General features: G+C 41.2%; 1 protein-coding gene across 1 annotated transcript in view; it reads left to right on the forward strand.

Moving 5' to 3' along the window:
- The window catches only part of RAB38 (RAB38, member RAS oncogene family), a 51,311-nt gene that overhangs the window by 21,363 nt on the left and 10,056 nt on the right, over nt 1–19,892 (forward strand). The window contains exon 2 of the mRNA XM_014459305.2: nt 833–1,113. Coding sequence (XP_014314791.1) covers nt 833–1,113 — 281 coding nt within the window. The remainder of the gene's footprint in view (nt 1–832; nt 1,114–19,892) is intronic.

Below are 19,892 nucleotides of genomic sequence, written 5' to 3' on the forward strand. Positions count from 1 at the left end.
ACCTGGAGGAGAGCTAGTACAGACTATTAGTTGAGAACATTCCTACATTATGGACTCTGCATTCAAAAAGATTAGATTTGAATTCCGACTTCAAAAGTTCATTAATTTGTACAATTTCAACAAATTACTTAGCCTCACCAAGTCTCAATTTTCTCACTTTAAAATGGGGGTAATAATTGTACCTTCATGATCATTTATGTAAGTTATGTTTCTGATGGTTAGTAACCATACAATAAATGCTAGCTATTACTATTATCCTTAGAGTTCACTGTGGATACTTTTTAAACATACTACATTATTTATTATATTTATCATTATAATGTATCATCCCACTAAAATGTAATCTCCATGACAGCAGGGATTCTCATGTTTTAATCATTGTATCCCATGTATCGAGGACAGTGCTGTCCAATAGAACATTCCATGGTAACAGAAATGTTCTGCATTGGAGTTGTGTAATACTGTAGCCACTAGCCACTGTGGTTGTTGAACATTTAAAATTTACTAGATAGTGTGACTGAGGAACTGGGTTTTAAATTATAATCAGTTTAAATTACTTTAAACTTAAGTAGCCCTATGTGGTAGTGAGATACTGTATTAGCACAGTTCTAGAACATTACATGGTTACAAAGCAGTTTCAATAAATACTTGTTAAATTGATGACTCAAAGATAAAAAACAAAGTGCCATGATTGTGTATTTAGCTCATTCCTTAAAGAAAAATAATAAAGCACTTAACTGAGTGATCGGCTCATACCAGAGGCCTTATAAGGTTGCCATATATAGTTTATAATTGCAATAAGGTTTTGATTTCTATTTCTTTTTGGTGATAGGTCAAGAAAGATTTGGAAACATGACGAGGGTCTATTACCGAGAAGCCATGGGTGCATTCATTGTCTTCGATGTTACCAGGCCAGCTACGTTTGAAGCAGTGACCAAATGGAAAAATGATTTGGACTCCAAGTTAAGTCTCCCTAATGGCAAACCCGTTTCAGTGGTTTTGTTGGCCAACAAATGTGACCAGGGCCAGGATGTGCTCCTGAACAATGGCCTCAAGATGGACCAGTTCTGCAAGGAGCACGGTTTCGTAGGATGGTTTGAAACCTCAGCAAAGGTAACGTGACCTGAAATGATAAACTTATTGTAGGTAAGAGTCACAAAGAAAATGGCATGTAATCATTGTCATCATCATCATCACGATAATAACATGTGTTTGCCTCATGATTTATAGTTTCCCAAACTGCTTTAAGCACTTTCTCACCTCAAGGGGTGAGAGGCAGGCCAGGAACTATTATCTGCAATTTAAGATGATTGTGGCTAAGGGAGCAAAGCATCTTGTACCTCATCCTGTCGATAATAGTTAATAAATGTTTTCGTTTTTTGAGTGCTTATGTGTCAGGCATGTTTTACAAGCATTTTTTCATTAGTCCTCACAGCAACCCTATTAGGTAGGTAGGATTTTAGAATCAATGAAAGAAGTGGGCCACACATTCAGGGTTTCTGCCTTATTCGTGTATTAATTAATTTACTCCATCAACAGGTAATGTTCTTTTGGATCGGGAATTGTGTTTTGCCCTCGAAATGAAAAGATGGCAGGGACACAGCCTGTGGCATTGGGCATGCTAGGATAGTGGAGTGAGAGTAGACAGCAAGTATATATGTGAAGGCCATAGTGTGGCTTGGCACTGCTCACTCACCTGGGTGGCCGAGAGGAACAGGAAGTGGGGCAGGGGCAGGGCTGGAAGATGAAGCATTGGCTGTAGGTGATAAGGGTGCTGTCCCTCTCATAATACCCCACACTGCTATCTGATTTGTCAGGTACATGATTCTTGCTCTACTCCCTTTTGGCTTTGTGTGTATTCTTGTATTTCACTATCAGAGAGAGAGAAAAAATTTTTTAAAAGTAATTTTGAAAGTTAAAAAATGCATAAATGATACAAATAACTGTTTTGCTGTATTTTTGGATATTTTTTGTATGCATATATGTGTGTGTATTTTACATGATTAGGATTGCATTCCACACTTTTATGTCATAATTTTCCACTTTTATTGATTTGTGGAACAGGTATCAAATACTTGTGGAACATCGGCACTGAGCTAGTTGTTAGAGGTCCAGCTGTCAATAAGACAGGCATTGTCTCTGTACAGTTTCTAACTATGGAATTCACACTTAGGCCTCATACTGAACATTTGTGCACATCACTGGAGAATGGTCTGAAAATATAACTTGATGGGCATCATTCTAATAGGCTCAGGGGCAGCTTCTGACAGACTTTACGCTGGGCACTAGGGAAAGATAGATTCCAGGGAGGTCATCCTGGAGACAGAGTGACTTGGTCATTATTGCATTCCTACGAGAAAATGACAAGCCTTTGAACTAAGCTAATGGCATTAGGGATTGAAAGGAAAACCTGATTTGAAAATATCACTGAAGTGGAAACACCAGCAGGATTAAGCAACTGCTTGGATTGGAAGATGATGGAGAAGAGGGTGTTGGGGACACTTTCTGTCCTGGTTGGGATTAGTTTTGTTGCCACCATTTCATGGGGAGTCTCAATTCCTACCTTCTCTCTGTGCCGTCTCTAAGCTGGCCTTACGTTTACAAGTGGTTACTTCTCAGTTCTTTCTTGGAGTCTCAGTGCACTTTTCCCCTTTCCCCCCTTTCTTTCCTGTTAAAACTCCTTGTTCCATCGATTTCTTAAGATGCTTCCTTTTATTTAAGTCACAGCATCTATCATTTTCTACTTACGGGTTGTCACCGAGCCTTTTTGGTTTGCTTGTTTTAAGAATTTATTGTTGTAAAGAGAGACACATAGAGCAAAACTCACAGGTGTGATACATTGCAGAAATTTAAGAAATATTACATTTTTATAGTCTGATTTTTGGATGTTAGTCTGGCCTTTTAGAAAATTCTCCTGTCTCTTAGCCCCACCCTCAGTTTCCTCCCCTGCCTCCAAACTCCTTTCTTTCAATAGAGTCCCTGTCAGCCCAGAAGTAGGATTTGGAGGACTCTTCTCAGTTGGATACTTTATATCTGAAGGGAAAACTCAATGAATGATTTATATGGGGGAGAGGGGGATTTTCCACCATTTATTCATTCAACAAATATCATTGAGCACTTGTTATGCAGCAGGCACTAGGAACAGAGGTATTTACAAAACAGACAGAACCCTGACTTCATGTACAGCAGTAGCAATAACCAAATATAAGTAAAATGTATGGGGTGTTGGGTAGTGAATAAGTGCTAGCAGGAAAAAAAAAAGAAAAGAAAGGAAGAAGCCTGTGAATTTGTGGGGAGGGTTGAAACTGCTTGTGAGACAAAGGCCCTTCTGGATGTCTTTTCGCCCACCCTGACGTGCCTGCTCCACCATGGCCGTCCTGAACTCTGCTTAGGGGCATGATGTTCATTAACTTAAGGCCGTGCTGACCCTCCACACTGATTTATATAATCCTCTAAATCCCTGCAAATGTAAACTTTGATGAGAAGCTTTCAACAGAGAGAGGGTGGAGGGAGTTTCACAAGCCTAAAGTGCACTCAACTGTTAATACAACCAAGAGGGTACGAGGCCTCACTGTAAAAGGTAGAACCAAGGTTCAACATTCCTGTTCTCCCCAAACATACGGCTATTGAAATCGCGGTTCTGAATATCTTACTAGTGAAAATGGCCAGGTTGGTCTTCAAAGTCAACCCCTGGGAGCTCAGGAATAATAAAGGCTGCAGCGTTGGCCTGCTGGTGTGTCAGACTGTTCAAAAGTCTCTTCTAAAGCATTTGATAAAGCCCTGCCTGCTTTCTGAGGACGGTATTACTGAGGCCCGGATCACACTGGCAGCTGGTAGCTAAGATGGCAGCCTTTGGAGACAGCTGCCGATTCTTTCTTTGATTACATTGGGGATCGGGAACATTCCCCTTAGAGACCTTTCTCTTAGAAAGTGAATCTGCTAACAATGAACATCCTCTGGAGTGACGTCACAATCAGTCTGGTGATAAACATCTGATTTCCTTTCTTCTGTCTCTGAAACTTCTAATGCACCGAAGGCAGAAATCCTGTGGGTGTCACCGCCAGCGTGGCCGTCTCTGAGCTGGAGCTAGCAGGGAGTTAGCGGAGTTTGTCATTGAGACCAGCCCCCATCTTGCCACTGACCAGGCAAACTGACCCTCTTGGTTCTTCGTCTTGGGGAGTAACTTTTTATGAGTTTTCATGCCCCGTGCTGTTGCTGAAACAGTCATCCTTAGCTTCTGGCTAGGAGTTAAGAGAGAAGAAATGAAAATTAAATATATGCTAGCATCTCTGATTTTTTTATGTCATCTCTTAGAATATTAAAATCAAAGGAAAGAGTAGAAATACAGTCTCTCCTAAGTCAGGTTTTTTGGGGGGTTTTATTTTATTTTTTATTTTCAGCCACTTTCTTTCCCTTTATCGGTCATGTTTACTTGACTTCTACCTGTGGATTCACTAGGGCTAGGTGATGTTTAATTGGGGGGATCCTATGTCCCATTTTCCTGGGACATTCTTGGTTTATGCCTATTGTCCTAGCATAATTATTAATAAGATTCCCATTCCTGGTTTGTAATTAAAATTTCCATGATCAGCCATGGCTGGGCGGCTCAGTTGGTTAGAGCATTGTCCTATAAACCAAAAGGTTATGCGTTTGATTCCGGGTCAGGGTACATACCTGGGTTGCAGATTCAATTCCCAGTCAGTGCATGCAGGAGGCAACCAACTGAAGTTTCTCTCTTCTCTCTCTCTCTCTCTCTCTCTCTCTCTCTCTCTCAATCAATCAATAAAAACATCCTCAAGTGAGGATTTTTTAAGAATTTACATGGTCACCCTATAGATCAGGAGCTCCAATACGTTACACTGTCCACATCACACCTGAGCTCCACTACTGGCTATGTTACGCATTCCTGTGCCCAAGCCCCGTCCTTACAATATGCTTTGGTAGATGTGTCTCTTTAGAATGAGAGCCCTGGCCTGCCTTTGTTAGTGCAGCTCCAAAGTTGTCATTCCTGTCTTCTGGGCCCATCTCAGTGGTGACGGGGCTCTGCCCTCTGCTGACCCATTTACCTGCTGCATTCTCGGTGCCCAGTGCTCCTTTTAGATTCACTCTTTGATCATAGGCACCTGCCTTCTAGAGTTGCTGTGAGCAAGAAATGACATATGGGGCCCCTGGATGTGTTATGTCTGGTCACACACACAGACATATATACTCAACATCCCTATGATCTATCTGTTCCCACACCCCATCTGGGTGTCAGCATCTCTGTGTGTGGCTCACAGCAGTTGCACTTGGCACAAGGTCTATTTCTATATCTCAGCCTTTTCCAAGTTGCTCCATCCTGCTCTTAGGGTGTAGCGATTCGTATATGGTGTGTTCAGAAACAGGACACCAGGAAAACACCAGTATAGATGGGACAACAAATTCTATCTGTTCACTAGTGGGGACAGGGACCAAATTCACAGAAAGAACTTCAGAGTCCTTTCTCCTGGGCCCTCCTCATCAGCCCTCCTCCTGGCAGATTTCCTAGGCTGTTTCTGTCCTATTTAGTCTGACCTGTAAGGCCCACCCTCTCCTCAGAATGTGCAATGATCAATGGGTGCCCTAGGAAGAAGCTTTCTTACATTAAACTCCACCCAATTTGAGTCTTCCCTGATGCTAAAAAGGAGAATGTCGATGTGTGTCCTGCAGAGAGAAGGAATACGTACATCCAATACTGTTCTCTACAGGAAGTTAGTTTTCCAGGGGGAAGCATAGGCATTTCACAGTGTAGTGGAAATCTTGCATGTGTTAGGCTTTCCAGCAACTATGAAACACATTTGCTGTCTTTGGGGGAACATCTAGCCACCGGAGGCTCGCCTCCCCAGGAAGAACCCATAAAACTTTCTTCCTGGGCTTTCTTTGCAGCGAGGCATGGGCACGTGGCCTAGATTCCACCAATCATACTGATTCAGAAGTGAGCAACTAGAGAAACAAGGGGCAATGCAGAATCCATGTTTTCTGGGCAGGGTGGTGGCAGAACAGGCCTCCGTCCTGGGTAGACAAGCGGAGTTTTCAGGATCTTGTGCTTGACACAGATACAACAGATACAGGATCACCGCTGGCCCCAAGGACAGTCGTATTCAGGTGAGTTTCTGGGAGATTCGCAGGTAACAGGACCTAGTCACGCTCAGTGGTGGCTGCAGCCGTGTCCTCATCAGGCCCGTTCCATGTGGGGTTTGAGTTTCTGGAAGCTTCAGGTTTAGCCTATTTCTCTACACGACCGAATAATTCTGCAAGCTCCCCAACATCCTTGAATAAACTATTTTCATCCTCAGCTTCTGTATTTTACAACTGAGAAACTGGATTCTTATACATGGTCAAATGCATTTGAGAAAACCAACTTAGACACATGCTTCCCTTGGTGTAGGACTTCTTAGGACTTCTTCAGTCAGTGGTTCTCAACCTTCTAGCCCTTTAAATACAGTTCCTCATGTTGTGACCCAACCATAAAATTATTTTCATTGCTACTTCATAACTGTAATGTTGCTACTGTTATGAATCATAATGTAAATATCTGATATGCAGGATGGTCTTAGGTGACCCCTGTGAAAGGGTCGTTCGACTGCCAAAGGGGTCGAGACCCACAGGTTGAAAACCGCTGTCTTCAGTGATAACAGTGCCTCTGTTTCTTCCTGCTTGCTATGTGTTAGCTTTGTGCAGAGATTTTAATGGGCATGAACTCATTCAATCCTTAGCAGGATCCTATAAAGTAGACATTATTATCATTACTATTTTAAAGAAAAAAAAAGAGTTGAGACTTAGGTAACTTCCCTAAAGCTATATTATGTTACTACCTATTTCTTTGATTCTTTTTAAAAAATATGTTTTTATTGATTTTTAGAAAGAGAGGAAGGGAGAGGGATAGAGAGACAGAAACATTGGTGAGAAAGAAACATCATGGAACAGCTGCCTCCTGCACACCCCCTACTGGGGTTGGAGCCTGCAATTCGGGCATGTGCCCTGACCCAGAATTGAACTGGTGACCCCCTTGTTTCCTGGGTTGATGTTAAACCGCTGAGCCACACCGGCCAGGCTATTTCTTTGATTCTAACATATACTTTTTGCTCCTTCATATGTTAACATTTTTAAAGTCAGGATATGTCCTATGTCAGTGTGGATTTTGAAAATGATGGTCTGTCATACACATAATGGCTTTTTTTTACTGTTTCTTCCAAAAGAGGACTACACCATGGAGCAGTTCCTAAATGTTTTTGGCCACGTAGGACACTTAACAAAACAGTGGAACACATTTAGGGCATGCTGGCTTGGGATTTTCGTGTGGAGGGAAAATTTTCTGTGTTTTATTGAGTTTAGTGAGCTTTTATTATTATTATCATTATTTTTAAATTGCTTTGCAAGCTGAAAAATGCAACCATTAAGAAGTGGCTAGTTTTCTGAAAGCTGCTTGAAGAGAAGTCTCACACATCATTTCTTTTTATAGGCTTCCAGAAAATGTGCACTTAGAAACATAATGTATTTATACCAACTGGAAATGCATAGATAATTACACTTGGGTATGGGTAGATAGTTATTCTAATTAATTTTTAATGGGTTGAGGATAGAACATTATTTTTAAAAAATCTTCATTATCTTCAAGTTGGGTAGTAGATGATCTCTGATTATTCCCATTTTTCAAATGCCAAACCATGAAAAATTCTTGACAGTCGCTGATGGATTCATTGATTCGACACAATTTGCACCGAATGACTGACTGTCTAGGTCTGTGCTCTGAACCATGTATATTGAGCCCTTGCTGAGTTCAGAGCATGCTATTAGGTGCCACTTCTTATTCTTAAAGCGTCTTATTGTTAAAACTCCCGATGGGAAGTAGATATTCCAGGTTTTAGCTACCCATCTCCAAAGAATTTAGATGAGGTTGTATGCTGTGCTTCCACTGATTTAATTGGTCACAGCACATTTAACCCTGCATTTTTAGCTGATCTGATGAGAGCTGGTTGAACTTAGGGTCATAAAATAAAGGGCCCAGCAAAGTTAGGAGGCAGCATTTAAAGGAAATGTTTAATAGTCATGATCATGTACTAGGCTGTAGTACAACCATTTGAATCATCGCTCTGACAGACCCTTAATGCCCTACATGAAAAAATGCAATACTTTCTTGAAGTTGAGAGTAGCTTAAGTACAAGAGGCTCAAACTCAAGCTACCCCATTTGCCTAGGCATCAGTAAACCTTAATAACAACATTTGAATTTTTATCTTTAGTTAATTAGTTCTCCAGAGGTTGTCTAGATCTATGTGTATAATTTACTGGATAATCTTAAATCCAGCTACAACTAAGACATTGTAGGGAAATAGAAATGGACCCTCAGAGAATATAACCATAGCTAGGTATGCAGGAGGGAAGGTGTTGCGTGCCACTCTCTTCTAGCTCCCCATTATATTTATTTCTGTAAAAATCTTTTAAGGAAAAATACCTATGTGCCTGTCTCTACAAATTTCAAGGAGGGAGGATGCTCCTGGGGCTCTGTTCTACCTTAAGCTTCATCTGAGGCAGAGGTGAGCTCTGTGGAAAGTGTAGGTGATGGAAGAAGGAAAAAGCAGGTAGAGTCCTGTATCCTTTGGGAACGAAAACATGGCCTGGGTACAGCTGGGTGCCAACCGTGACTCAGATGGTCCCTGGTCTTCACTAGTAAACCATGTCTCCTGGTCTCAGACATGGTTGACTAGTGAAGAATGATTACAACCAGATTCCAGCCTTCCTCCTGGATCTCTGTCTCCAGCCATGACTACTTTCTCAAACTTCAGACTCCATATTTCCTGGATCTCTACCTGGATATCACTCAGACAACTCTTCAAACCCAACATGTCTGAAACGAACCTCATCAGCTTTGCTGCAAATCAGATAATATAGTTTGGAGATGTCACATCCACCTAGACATCCACGCCATGCACCCTTAGACACAGTTACTCATCCTTCACAAGCTCCTTGTTCCAGACGATAGAAATTCCCGTAGTGAGGCTGTCCTCTGCCTTCCAGGCCTGTCTCTGGCTACTTTGTCCTTCCATTTATCCTCCAGTGACTCTACCCTGTTCTCATCTTGACCTCCTCCCTGCCTGGAACATGCTTCCTTCAGTTATTCACCTGCCTCTGACTCTTCCTTTATGACTTGGCTCAAGCATCATCTGTCACTGACTGTCGGCTGGGCATTCTCTCCTGTATCTTACCACGTTACATGACACTTCTTTCTTTTGGAGCCTGACCCCTGAACTGTGCATAACATCCTCCTTGTCTTCTACGAGTACGGTGGCTTGCACAGGGAGGGTGATCTTAGTCAATGTTTATTGGATGGAACAGAATTGTTTGTTTCATTGCTTCTCAAGGATTCTTTCAGAAGATTCTTTCACTGTATTATTCTTTTCCCTACCCTTTGAGGGAGCATTTTCACCCTCAGAGAACTGTGTAGAAGCGGCAAAATTAATTCACTGCTGTGTTTCCCAAGAGGACTCCACATTATGTAACTCCTCTCATCCAGAAACCTCTCTAGACACTTTGCACAGCAGGGAGATTTTAGTGCTGCACAGCGCGCAGGGGGAAGTAGAGAAGAAAAATGAAGATGAGGGAACAGTCCCCCTTAATTGCTTGGGCCCTAGACTGGGAACTGCTGAATTCTTTCCTTGGTAATAGTGTATAGCACCCTGAAAGGCTCTACCATTAGCCTGTGGATCTTATCATCTCATTTATTCCTCCTCAGACCCCAGAACCAGAATTTAGCAGTTTTCTCCTCATTGAAATGCTCATAATCTTGTTTTACATGTATCTCTTATTTGTTTCAGCTACTGTTTGAGCCACACACAATGGCTAGCATATTTACCTTTTTTTACTAATAATGAACTGGAGTCCCAAAGAGGCCTTTTACTGACTTGTATTGGAGAAACCAGGCCTAGACTTCAGAGCTAGTCCAGAGCTCTGTCCAATGACTGATGCTTGAACAGAGTTGTGTATCAGCAGCACCTGGGAAGCTTGTTAGTATTTTAGACTCCTCAGCCCTACTCTTAGAGACACCTAGAGGGGCAGAGAATGTATGTTTTTGGAAAACAGTTTTTTAGTGATTTTCATAAGCACATTGGTTAAGATGCATTGTGCTACACTTCGTTAATTTGTTCGTTCATTCATTCATTCACTTCATTCATGAAGTATTCCTTGAATAACGACTGTTATTCAGTTAGCTACTTTGTTAAGCCCCAAGCCCCAGTCTCCAGGAAGAAAACGGACATAACTGAGTAATTATAGTATGAAGTTCCATAAAAAATTGAGAACTGCAAGAGCACTTGAAGGAGACCTCTACCTGAGAGTATGGCAGCTTTGTAATGTTGGATCATCTCTTGACCCCTGATAACCTGAAGTTCCACCATGCTCTGCCATTGTGAACTTTTGTTCATTAACGGTGCTTGGCCCTCTGTGAGCTCTTTCAGCTTATGTTCTAAGAAATATTATTACTTTTCTCCCCTTTATTCATTTATGTATGGTTCTTTCTTTATGGAACTCCTAGTTTGGTGTAACCTCCTGAATTAAGTCTGTGCACCTACTATGCTTCCCTCCCCGTCATATGTTCATCACTTTGTAATTTTTATTTCATTTTCTACATTTTTTGAGTAACTTTCCAATCTTTTGTTATAATTTTTAATTTTGGCAATCATAGTTTTAATTTTGAAGAGCTTTCCTGTTCACATTATTCTTTTTCATAGCATCTATTCTTAGTTAAGAACATAATTATTTTATGTAGACTGTTCCTCTTATACATCTGATGTTCATTTTTAGGAACTAGACCATCAAAAGCAGATGCTAAGCTCAGTGTGTATAGTAGGCTTTTTGGTTAGGGGCTGTGTTGGTTGTTGATTAGTGGATTTCACTTTAGGTGGGTAGTCACTGAGGACTCCCCAATGTCAGCTATTGGAAGTCTTTTTTTTTTCCTAAAGAAGTCTTCTCTCCTGGTAGGGGTGAAGATGCCAGGGTTCTGGGAGGGGGAATTGGTAGTCCAGCTGCCATATTGGCAGGCTTTTAGTTGACACATTTTTCAGTCCTACAGCACCTACATAGGAAAAATGTTGGTGTCTCTTGAGTTTCAAGTTTCTTTTCTTTGGTTTACTCAGAGGATAAACTAGTGTTTGCCTAGGGGTGTAGATGGCTAGAGCTGGTATTCTACGAGAAGAAGCGGGGGAAGTGTCCGGCTGACATTCCCTATTCTGAACTTGAAGCAGTCCCCCTGACTTCAGCCACTATCAGTACAGGAGTCTTGGGTTCTGTGGGAATTACTGAGCTCTCTTATTGTCCATATCTCCCTTTACATACCTTTAGAACATGCTATGTACAGGCTAGTAAATCCACTACTATTCTCCATTGCTTTCAGATTTCAAAAAATGTGTTGAAATCTCTTGAATTCTGATGCACATTTTTTTCATTATTTTTATTCTTGAGATTCTACTTGAAATATTTAGTTTCTGACTCAATCTTAGTTATTATATATTTTATTATGGCTTCTTTTAAAAGTAGAATTATTTTATCCTCATTTTATAATGTGGAATCCGAAGAATAGTGGGATATAAGTAACTTACTCAGAGTCACAACTAGTAAGTGTCAGAACTAGGATTTTAAATTCAGGTCTGATTGATTCTGGATCTACCTGGTGCTTTCTGTCAGCTTCTATTTGTATTTTATTTCATTATTATGTTTTAAATCCTGTGTTTCTTTTTATTGAAGAGAAAGAGAAAGAGAGAGAGAGAGAGAGAGAGAGAGAGAGAGAGAGAGAGAGAGAGAGATTGATCTGTTGTTGTCCTGTATGCGCCCCGACTGGGGATTGAACCCACAACCTAGTTATATGCCCTGACCGGGAATGAACTGGCACCCTTTTTATGTACAGAACAATGCTCCAACCAGCCAAGCCACTTGGCCAGAGCTCAGCTTCTACTTTTTAAAGAAAAACAAACAGGCGAGGTTCATCTGTTAGGGCCACTGTCAGAACCTTCTGGGAAGGGTTGCTTCCTTGTTTCAGGAGGGAGTTTGTTACTAAGACATGCTTGACTTCTCCCTCCCCGTGTACTTCATATTTTTCAGTATTGATTTTGTTTGTCCCTGGCTTTGTGGTCTGTTACCTACTTTAATGTGTCTTGTTTGCCATCTTCGAAGCACCCTTAGATTTGTGGGTGACAGCCTTGCTCTCCCAAGGCCTTCTGTTCTATCTCTGTCTACTCTGCTGACTAGTGAGGTAGTGATTCCTTGGGGGAGCCTGCAGGGATTGGGGGGAAATCAATATCTCATTAGACATGAGTGAGAAGCAGCAGCAACAGCTCTTGAGCGGCCTCTTCCCTGACCTAATAAAAATTATTGTTTATAATTTTTATTTTATTTTAGAACAAGAGAGGGAGAGAGAGATCAATAAAAGAGAAACATTGCCCTAACCGGTTTGGCTCAGTGGGTAGAGCGTTGGCCTGCGGACGGAAGGGTCCCAGGTTTGATTCCGGTCAAGGGCATGTACCTCAGTTGCGGGCACATCCCCAGTAGGGAGTGTGCAGGAGGCAGCTGATCGATGTTTCTCTCTCATCGATGTTTCTAACTCTCTATCCCTCTCCCTTCCTCTCTGTGAAAAATCAATTATATATGAAACATCATTCGACTGCCTCCTGCACACCCCCTTTTGGGGATCAAGTCCACAACCTGGGCATGTACTGTGACCAGGAATTGAGTCAAGGACCTCTCAGTGCACAGGGATGATGCCCAACAAACTGAGCCACACTGGCCAGGGCCAGGTGCACTGTTTAAAAATGAGATTAGCCTGACATGCCCAGGGATATTCTAAAGTGATTAGATTGTCCTAGGAAAACCTTAGAAAAAGTCAATGACAGAAAAATCAAGAGTTGTCTATCCATTTCCTTGAACTAAATGAAACAAAGTCCTCTTTTGAGAATAATTTTGCCTATCAAAAATTGCTCCAGAGGAAAGAAGTTCTCTGATGAGAATTTGTCTAACTCTTGGTCACTGAATTTTCTAGTGCAGGAACAATTGTTTGAGATCCACAGGGCAAGTCTTTTAGCTTCCATGTTTTTCAGGGTTCCCAAAATAAAGAGAGAGTGTCAGCAATGGGTGCCCACCATTGTCCATGTAATATGTTTCTGAAACCTTGTGTTTCCCAAATGTTTATGCTACCTCGTGGAGCTTATTATGGCAGCTGTCCCCAGATGAGTCCCTTTGAAAAAGAAGAGTTCTTCTGGAAAGAGAATTACTATTCTCTCGTTCATTTGGTTATAAGTTTTTGTGTTTCAGATTTTTGTAAAGAAGGGCAGACATGAGGAGAAAAGTCAAATTATCAAAGTCTAAAGAGGTCTAGTTTTGCCATAGTAATATAAACCCATACCTCATCCCCAAATTATCATGCTATAATGTCTTCTCTCACCATTGCATGGAAACACATGACAAGTATCACTTGGAGTGCGGGAAACGAGTTAAGTCGGCTCGCGTGAATTGCGCGTACTCCGCGGGAGCCGTCTTTAACTCGGTTCATATAGATTTGCGGTGGAGTGCGGGAAACGTGTAAACTCGGGCCGATTGTAACTGCGTATTACCAAATATTTGTTTGTAATCCACCCTTTTGGTGGATGGAACAAAACCAAAAGACAGAGCCATCTTATATTTTGGCGGGAAATTCACCCGCACTCCAAGTGGTATGTACGGATAGCACTTCAAAATCATTTTATGATAGAACTACATATTTTATAGTTTGATTCATCATTCTTCAGTAATCACTGAGCACCTCACCTCTATGTGACAGGCACTGGGACTATCCCAGTTGACAAAACAGATGAAATCCCTTCTTCTTGGAGCTTGTATTGCAGTGGATGAGACAGGTAATAAAATGATAAATCCATGCAACATATAGTTTGTCAGATGAGCTAAGTGCTAGGGAGAAAAATTAAATAAGGGAAGAATTCTAGAACTTGTGTGGCATATATGGATGGGATGCAAGGGACAGTTCAAAAAGAGGAAAGCAATTTTAGACAAGTGACCGGGGAAGGTTCCAAGGTGAAGGTGTTTTATTTTTTAAATTAAAGCTTTGAAGGAGGGACAACATTGAGCCATATGGATTCCTGGGAAGGGAATGGTCCAGGGAGAGGATGTAGCATATGCGGAGGCACTATGGCAGGAACTGACAGCTGGGCTTTAATAGAATGATAAAGATGAGGTCAGAGAAGTGATGGGGTCATGTTGAGTCTTTAGAGCATTGTAACAACTTTAGGTTTTGCCCTGAGTGAGATGGGAAGACACTGGGTCTGATCAGAGTTGGATTTAAATAACCATGCTGGCAGTTGTGTCAAGCCTGGATTATACCAGTATTGGGGAAGATTGGAAACAGATCAGCTAAGACTCTATTGCATTACCTAAGAAAGAGGAATTGTGGGACATAGTCAAACTCTACATGTACTTTTGAACCACAGCAGAGAGGATTTCCTGACAATTTGGATGAAAATAATGAGAGAAAGATAGGATTTGGGGGTGGCTCCACAGTTTCTGGCCTGAGTAACTGGAGCAGTAGAGTTGACGTTTTCTGAAGCAGGGGTCCTGAGATGTGAAGGAGTCAATGGGGAGACAGCCAACACTCAGTTTTGTATACAGCAATCTTCCCCTATCCACAGAGGATGTGTTTCAAGATCCCTATTGGATACCTGAAACTAGTATACTGAACCCTATAGATACGGATCTTTTTTCCTACACTACATACCTGTGATAGTTTAATTTATAAAGCAGGCATAGTAAGATATTAACAACAATAACCAATAATAAAATAGAACAACTTAATAATATACTTTAATAAAAGTTATGTGAATGTGGTCCATCTCTCTCAATTATCTTATACTGTGCTGACTCTTCTCGTGCTGATGTGAGGTGATGCAATGCCTACCGGAGGAGGTGAAGTGAGGGGAGTGACAAAGGTATTGTGATGAGTGTTAGGCTACCATAAGTGTTGCTTAAACACAAGCACCGTAAAACCGTGAGTCATCTGATAATCAAGACAACTACTACGTGACTAATGGGTGGGCAGGGCATATACTGTGGATACACTGAACAAGGAGATGAGTCATGTCCTGGGCTATGGAGTGGGACAGCGCAAGATTTCATCACAATACTCAGAATAGCTCGCAAATTAAAGCTTATGAATTGTTTATTTCTGGAATTTTCCATTTAATGTTTTCGGACTGTAATTGACCATAGGTCGTGAAAACCATAGAAAGCAAAACCACAGATAAGCAGGGGTTGACTGTTACATTAAAATCTAGAAAACAACTATGATGAGATGTCAGGTAGATAGTTGCTTGTGCTTCTGGAGTTCAGGAGAAAAGTCAGCTGCAGGTAAGAGGATCAAGGACTGAGCTCTGGGCACTCCCACATTAAACGAGAAAATGAGTCCACGGAGAGGGGAGGCAGTAGAGGGTGCAGGTATTTTGACTTTATCCAAACTTCTGATAAAAATTAGGTTAGTTCCCATCAGAGGTTTGAGCTCTATGCCACTTCCTTAGAAACTAATCTTCTTGTTTAGTGTAATTAGTAGCCCTCAGCCACCATTGGAACCAATTAAATTTACCCATTTTACTTTGGAGCCAACCCACAGCCACCCTGTCTACAGGACAGTATGAGGGACTTTATTCTAAAGATAAATGTGAAACGTAGTGTCCTGATTGCTCAACCTGAATGTTTATTACAAGAGCAAGTGAGTTTGTGTGTGAGCTCTGCCTTCTCGGGGCCATCTGTTAAGCTTGTGCCGTATTTCTCAAGCACTATTTTGTGCCTCTGTGATAATACTTTTGCTCCGAATAAACCCCAATACTATCGTTTTCTGCCTGTAGCATTTTCTCTGTGCATGTGTTCTTACTTGGTTTGGATGAGTTCAGGCCACCCTTGAATCACCTCCCTTCTCCTTCTGTCTTTTGGGTGTGTTACTTATAAACCTGATCTTACCTGAGATATTCCTGCAGTCAAACTGCATTCTCTTAGATCTCTCCTCTCTTTCTTCTTTGTTGGGTTACTCATGCTGGTAGTTAGAATCTCTGTATTGGAGCTTCCTGTCCTTATTTTTCTCCAGACTCAATCTTATAGATTTTTTTCTACCTGTGAGAAAAACCTATATAATTTTCCATTTATTCTTATATATTTCTATTTTACAGTTCATGAAATATTCATAGACATACTGTTTCCTTCCTGTTGTCTGGGCTTGAGGGATAAAAAAGGTGTTAGGACTTTGTAAACTATTTATGGTTCAAAATTAAACACTTTTATTTTCCTTGTTTCCTACCTTTGAAGATAAATGTTAATATAGTACATATGCCTTATGAATAACTTAGAAAACAACCAGAATTATAAATAGAAGATTAAAATTATCTGTAATCAAATCACCAATTGATTCATTAACATTTTAGTCTGTTTCCTTTTAATTAGGAATATGTGTATATAAAAAGAACTTCATCCTTCCGTTTTAAGTCATTTTTATAATTAAAGTGTCAACCAATCTAAATGACTTATTAGCTGTACACCTATAGCTACATATACATGATACCAGCAGAAGGAGGCAGAAAGAGAAAGTAAAGGGTACCCATGGTAAACAAGAATAGCTGAGTTGTCTTCTAAATAATAGTTTATAATGCAAGAAAGTGGTTTTCAGGAACAAAGTTGAGATTTTTTTAAAGTTTACATTTGAAGCAGAAATGTCCTTTATCTGGCAAAGTTATTGTCTTTTTCAACCTATTTAATTAGGTGGACTTCTGTAAAAACAACCAGAAAATCAGAACTAAGGTGAAGTCTAAAGTTCCAAGAAGCCTCTTTTATCTCTTTCTTTTTTTTTTTCCTGAAAAAAATTATTCAGCAACTACTTTATGCCTTTCTGAAGAGGCACTTTTTATCAGATCATTTGTGTTTCAACTCTGCTTTCCCCTTTTTGCATATTGGATATAGGAGCCTCCACTGCCCACTTATTTTGCATGTGTAAAAGTTATCAGATGCCACTAATATGTCTCTTTTATAAGCCACACTTTATGAAAAATATTTTCCATTTCTTTTAAAATCATAAATTGTTTATGTCTGTCTGAAATGTAAATACATACATCTTCACTAGTGTAGATGACTGCAAAGGTCCATAAAGCAGTATAGTAAACATAACTGAGGGTTTCTTGATTTTGCAATGACCCTCCATGGCCAGTTTTGTGCTCCTCTACCAGCCATTCCCTTTTAGCTCCCCCCACAGGTTGTCCATACTCTGTCTCTCAAGTCATAGTGAACGGCCAATAGTTCCCACATAACCTAAGTGGGGCCCCTCCTGGTAACGTTGTCTTCTGGACTCAGAGTTGCTTTAGTCTCCAGTGTGAACATGTGACTGAAGCCAGACTCATCAGAGTCCTTCCCCAGGATTTCTTCAACCCAGTTTGGGAGTCGGAGGCCTTTTCACTTGGGTGGCGAAGCTATGAGGAAGTAATTCAAGGCTGCTGCAGCTATCTCCCTCTTTATATGCAAAAAGCTGCCGGGCAGATAGCAAAACGGAAGCTGAACTAATGGTGTTTCAGAGTCTGATTTTATTTCCTAAGTTCCTTGGAGTGGCCTGAATCATTCAGCCATTCCATCACTCCTGGGTGCTACCCTCCAGATGACCTAGGCAGTTCAGTGGGTTTCTGATTTGTGCAGCCAACAGATTATGGCTAATCACGTTGATAGAGTGCACTGGCAGTAGTAAATGATTGCCTAAATAAATGTCTTATACTTAAACTCTCACTGTGAGAAATCTTTCCCATTAAGGGAGCATTATTCTTAGGACACCCACAAGTTTAACTGCATTAGTCAACGACTGGAGATAGTCTCAAGTTACCTTTAATCTTGTTTGAAAAAAGGCAAAGTATAAATTCTCTCCTCTCAGAGCTGAGGAAAATGATGCCAGAGAGAAGACCTGATCTGTTTAGAGTGACTAAGCTGGTTTGTAGCTACATGGGGCTAGGACCCACATCTATTAATTCTCTCTCTAAAGTTGTCTTGAATTTAAAAAACTTCCGTATTATAGACTTGAATATAGAACAACTCAGTATTTTTTGTGTGATTTTTAATTGGTATTGGTCTAGTTTTCTTTCCCTTTCACAGTTTATTCATAAATTTCTTTTTTTAAGTATGTTTTTATTGATTTCAGAGAGAAAGGGAGAGGGAGAGAGAGAGAGATAGAAACATCAATGACGAGAGAGTATCATCTATCGGCTGCCTCCTGCACACCCTACACTGGGGATTGAGCCTGCAACCTGGGCATATGCCCCTAACCAGAATCGAACCTGGGATCCTTCAGTCCTCAGGCCAATGCTCTATCCACTGAGCCAAACCAGCTAGGGCTATTCATAAATTTCTTGAACACGTACATGCCGACAGGCCCTGTATAAGATGCTGGCAACACTCCAAGTACATAAAAGTGCCACTTCTGCTCTCAAGAAGTTTACTGTGTAGTGAGAAGGTACATTTCTAAAAGTCTTTGCAATCGTGCATAACAACAGGTAGGGTAGGGATTGCTGTGGAAGCACCTGCGAGTTACACAACCCAGACCAGCTCAGGTGGGAGGTAGGGCACTGGTCAGAGAAGGCACATCAGGGTGGATAATGTCAGGACTTTACCATCATCTGTCAGGCCCATGTTCCCAACTTTGTTATTAGCATGATCTCACTCTGCTCTGCTGAAATCATAGGAAAAGAAACACATGAACTTCGTTTTGGGCTAGGCTCAGAAAAATGGAGAAAGGTAAAATTGGGGCTAGCACCACCTAGGTAAGGGTAAAAAACCATAAGTATAATACAAAATCACTTCATAACTGTCTCTATTCCCCACCTCACCCCCCCATCCACGGACACTCCCATATGTATCACCAATCTTCCTGATCAGTATTTGCCAAATTTTGTAAAGAGGAGCACCAGCCCAGGGAGACAGAGCATGAGATAAGAGTTCTGTTATCAAGAGTTTAAGAGGCCGAAACCGGTTTGGCTCAGTGGATAGAGCGTCGGCCTGCGGACTGAAAGGTCCCAGGTTCGATTCCGGTCAAGGGCATGTACCTGGGTTGCGGGCACATCCCCAGTAGGAGATGTGCAGGAGGCAGCTGGTCGATGTTTCTAACTCTCTATCTCTCTCCCTTCCTCTCTGTAAAAAATCAATAAAATATATTTTTTAAAAAAAAAGAGTTTAAGAAGCTCATTCTGTGCTTGGAGATGAGAGGTGGGGGAAGGAGAACTGCTTGCTTTCCTCCAGCCTGAATCTGCCTTTCTTTAATTCTCATTATTGTGGTGGATCTTTACCTTCTGATCCAAGTTCTTCCATGTTGCTTTGGTTCCCCATGTGTGCTCCCACCAGAATGCTAAACCTCTTCTCCATTTAATGCAAGAATTCCAGTCACATGCCACATTCTGCGAGCATTTAGGACTCTGAGGAACCTTGTGATAAAGAATTATTATTAACTTAGCATTTCATAAAATTATTTAACCATAAGATACCTTTTTATTCTATCTATATACATAAAAGCCTAAGTGACCGGAATAACTGGCGACCAGTTGCTGTGATACGCACTGACCACCAGGGGGCAGATACTCAACACAGGAGCTGCCCCCTGGTGGTCAGTGCTCTCCCACAGCCAACCTCCCACAGCCCCCCCCCCCCCCCCCCGGGGTTTTGGAAAAGAAGGAAACCAAAGAATAGGGGAGGGGGCACATCCTATCTTTTGAGACGCTAAGTCAAATAAATAATGCCTTGAACACAGGACCCACCCGGGGGCATAAAATGTTTGGCATGGAGGTGCCTATATACGTGAAAATCACTTGTCTAAACATCTTTTTAGAATTTG

Source organism: Myotis lucifugus, unplaced genomic scaffold, assembly GCF_000147115.1.
Source record: "Myotis lucifugus unplaced genomic scaffold, Myoluc2.0 scaffold_106, whole genome shotgun sequence".
In the NCBI taxonomy this organism is placed as follows: Eukaryota; Metazoa; Chordata; class Mammalia; order Chiroptera; family Vespertilionidae; genus Myotis; species Myotis lucifugus.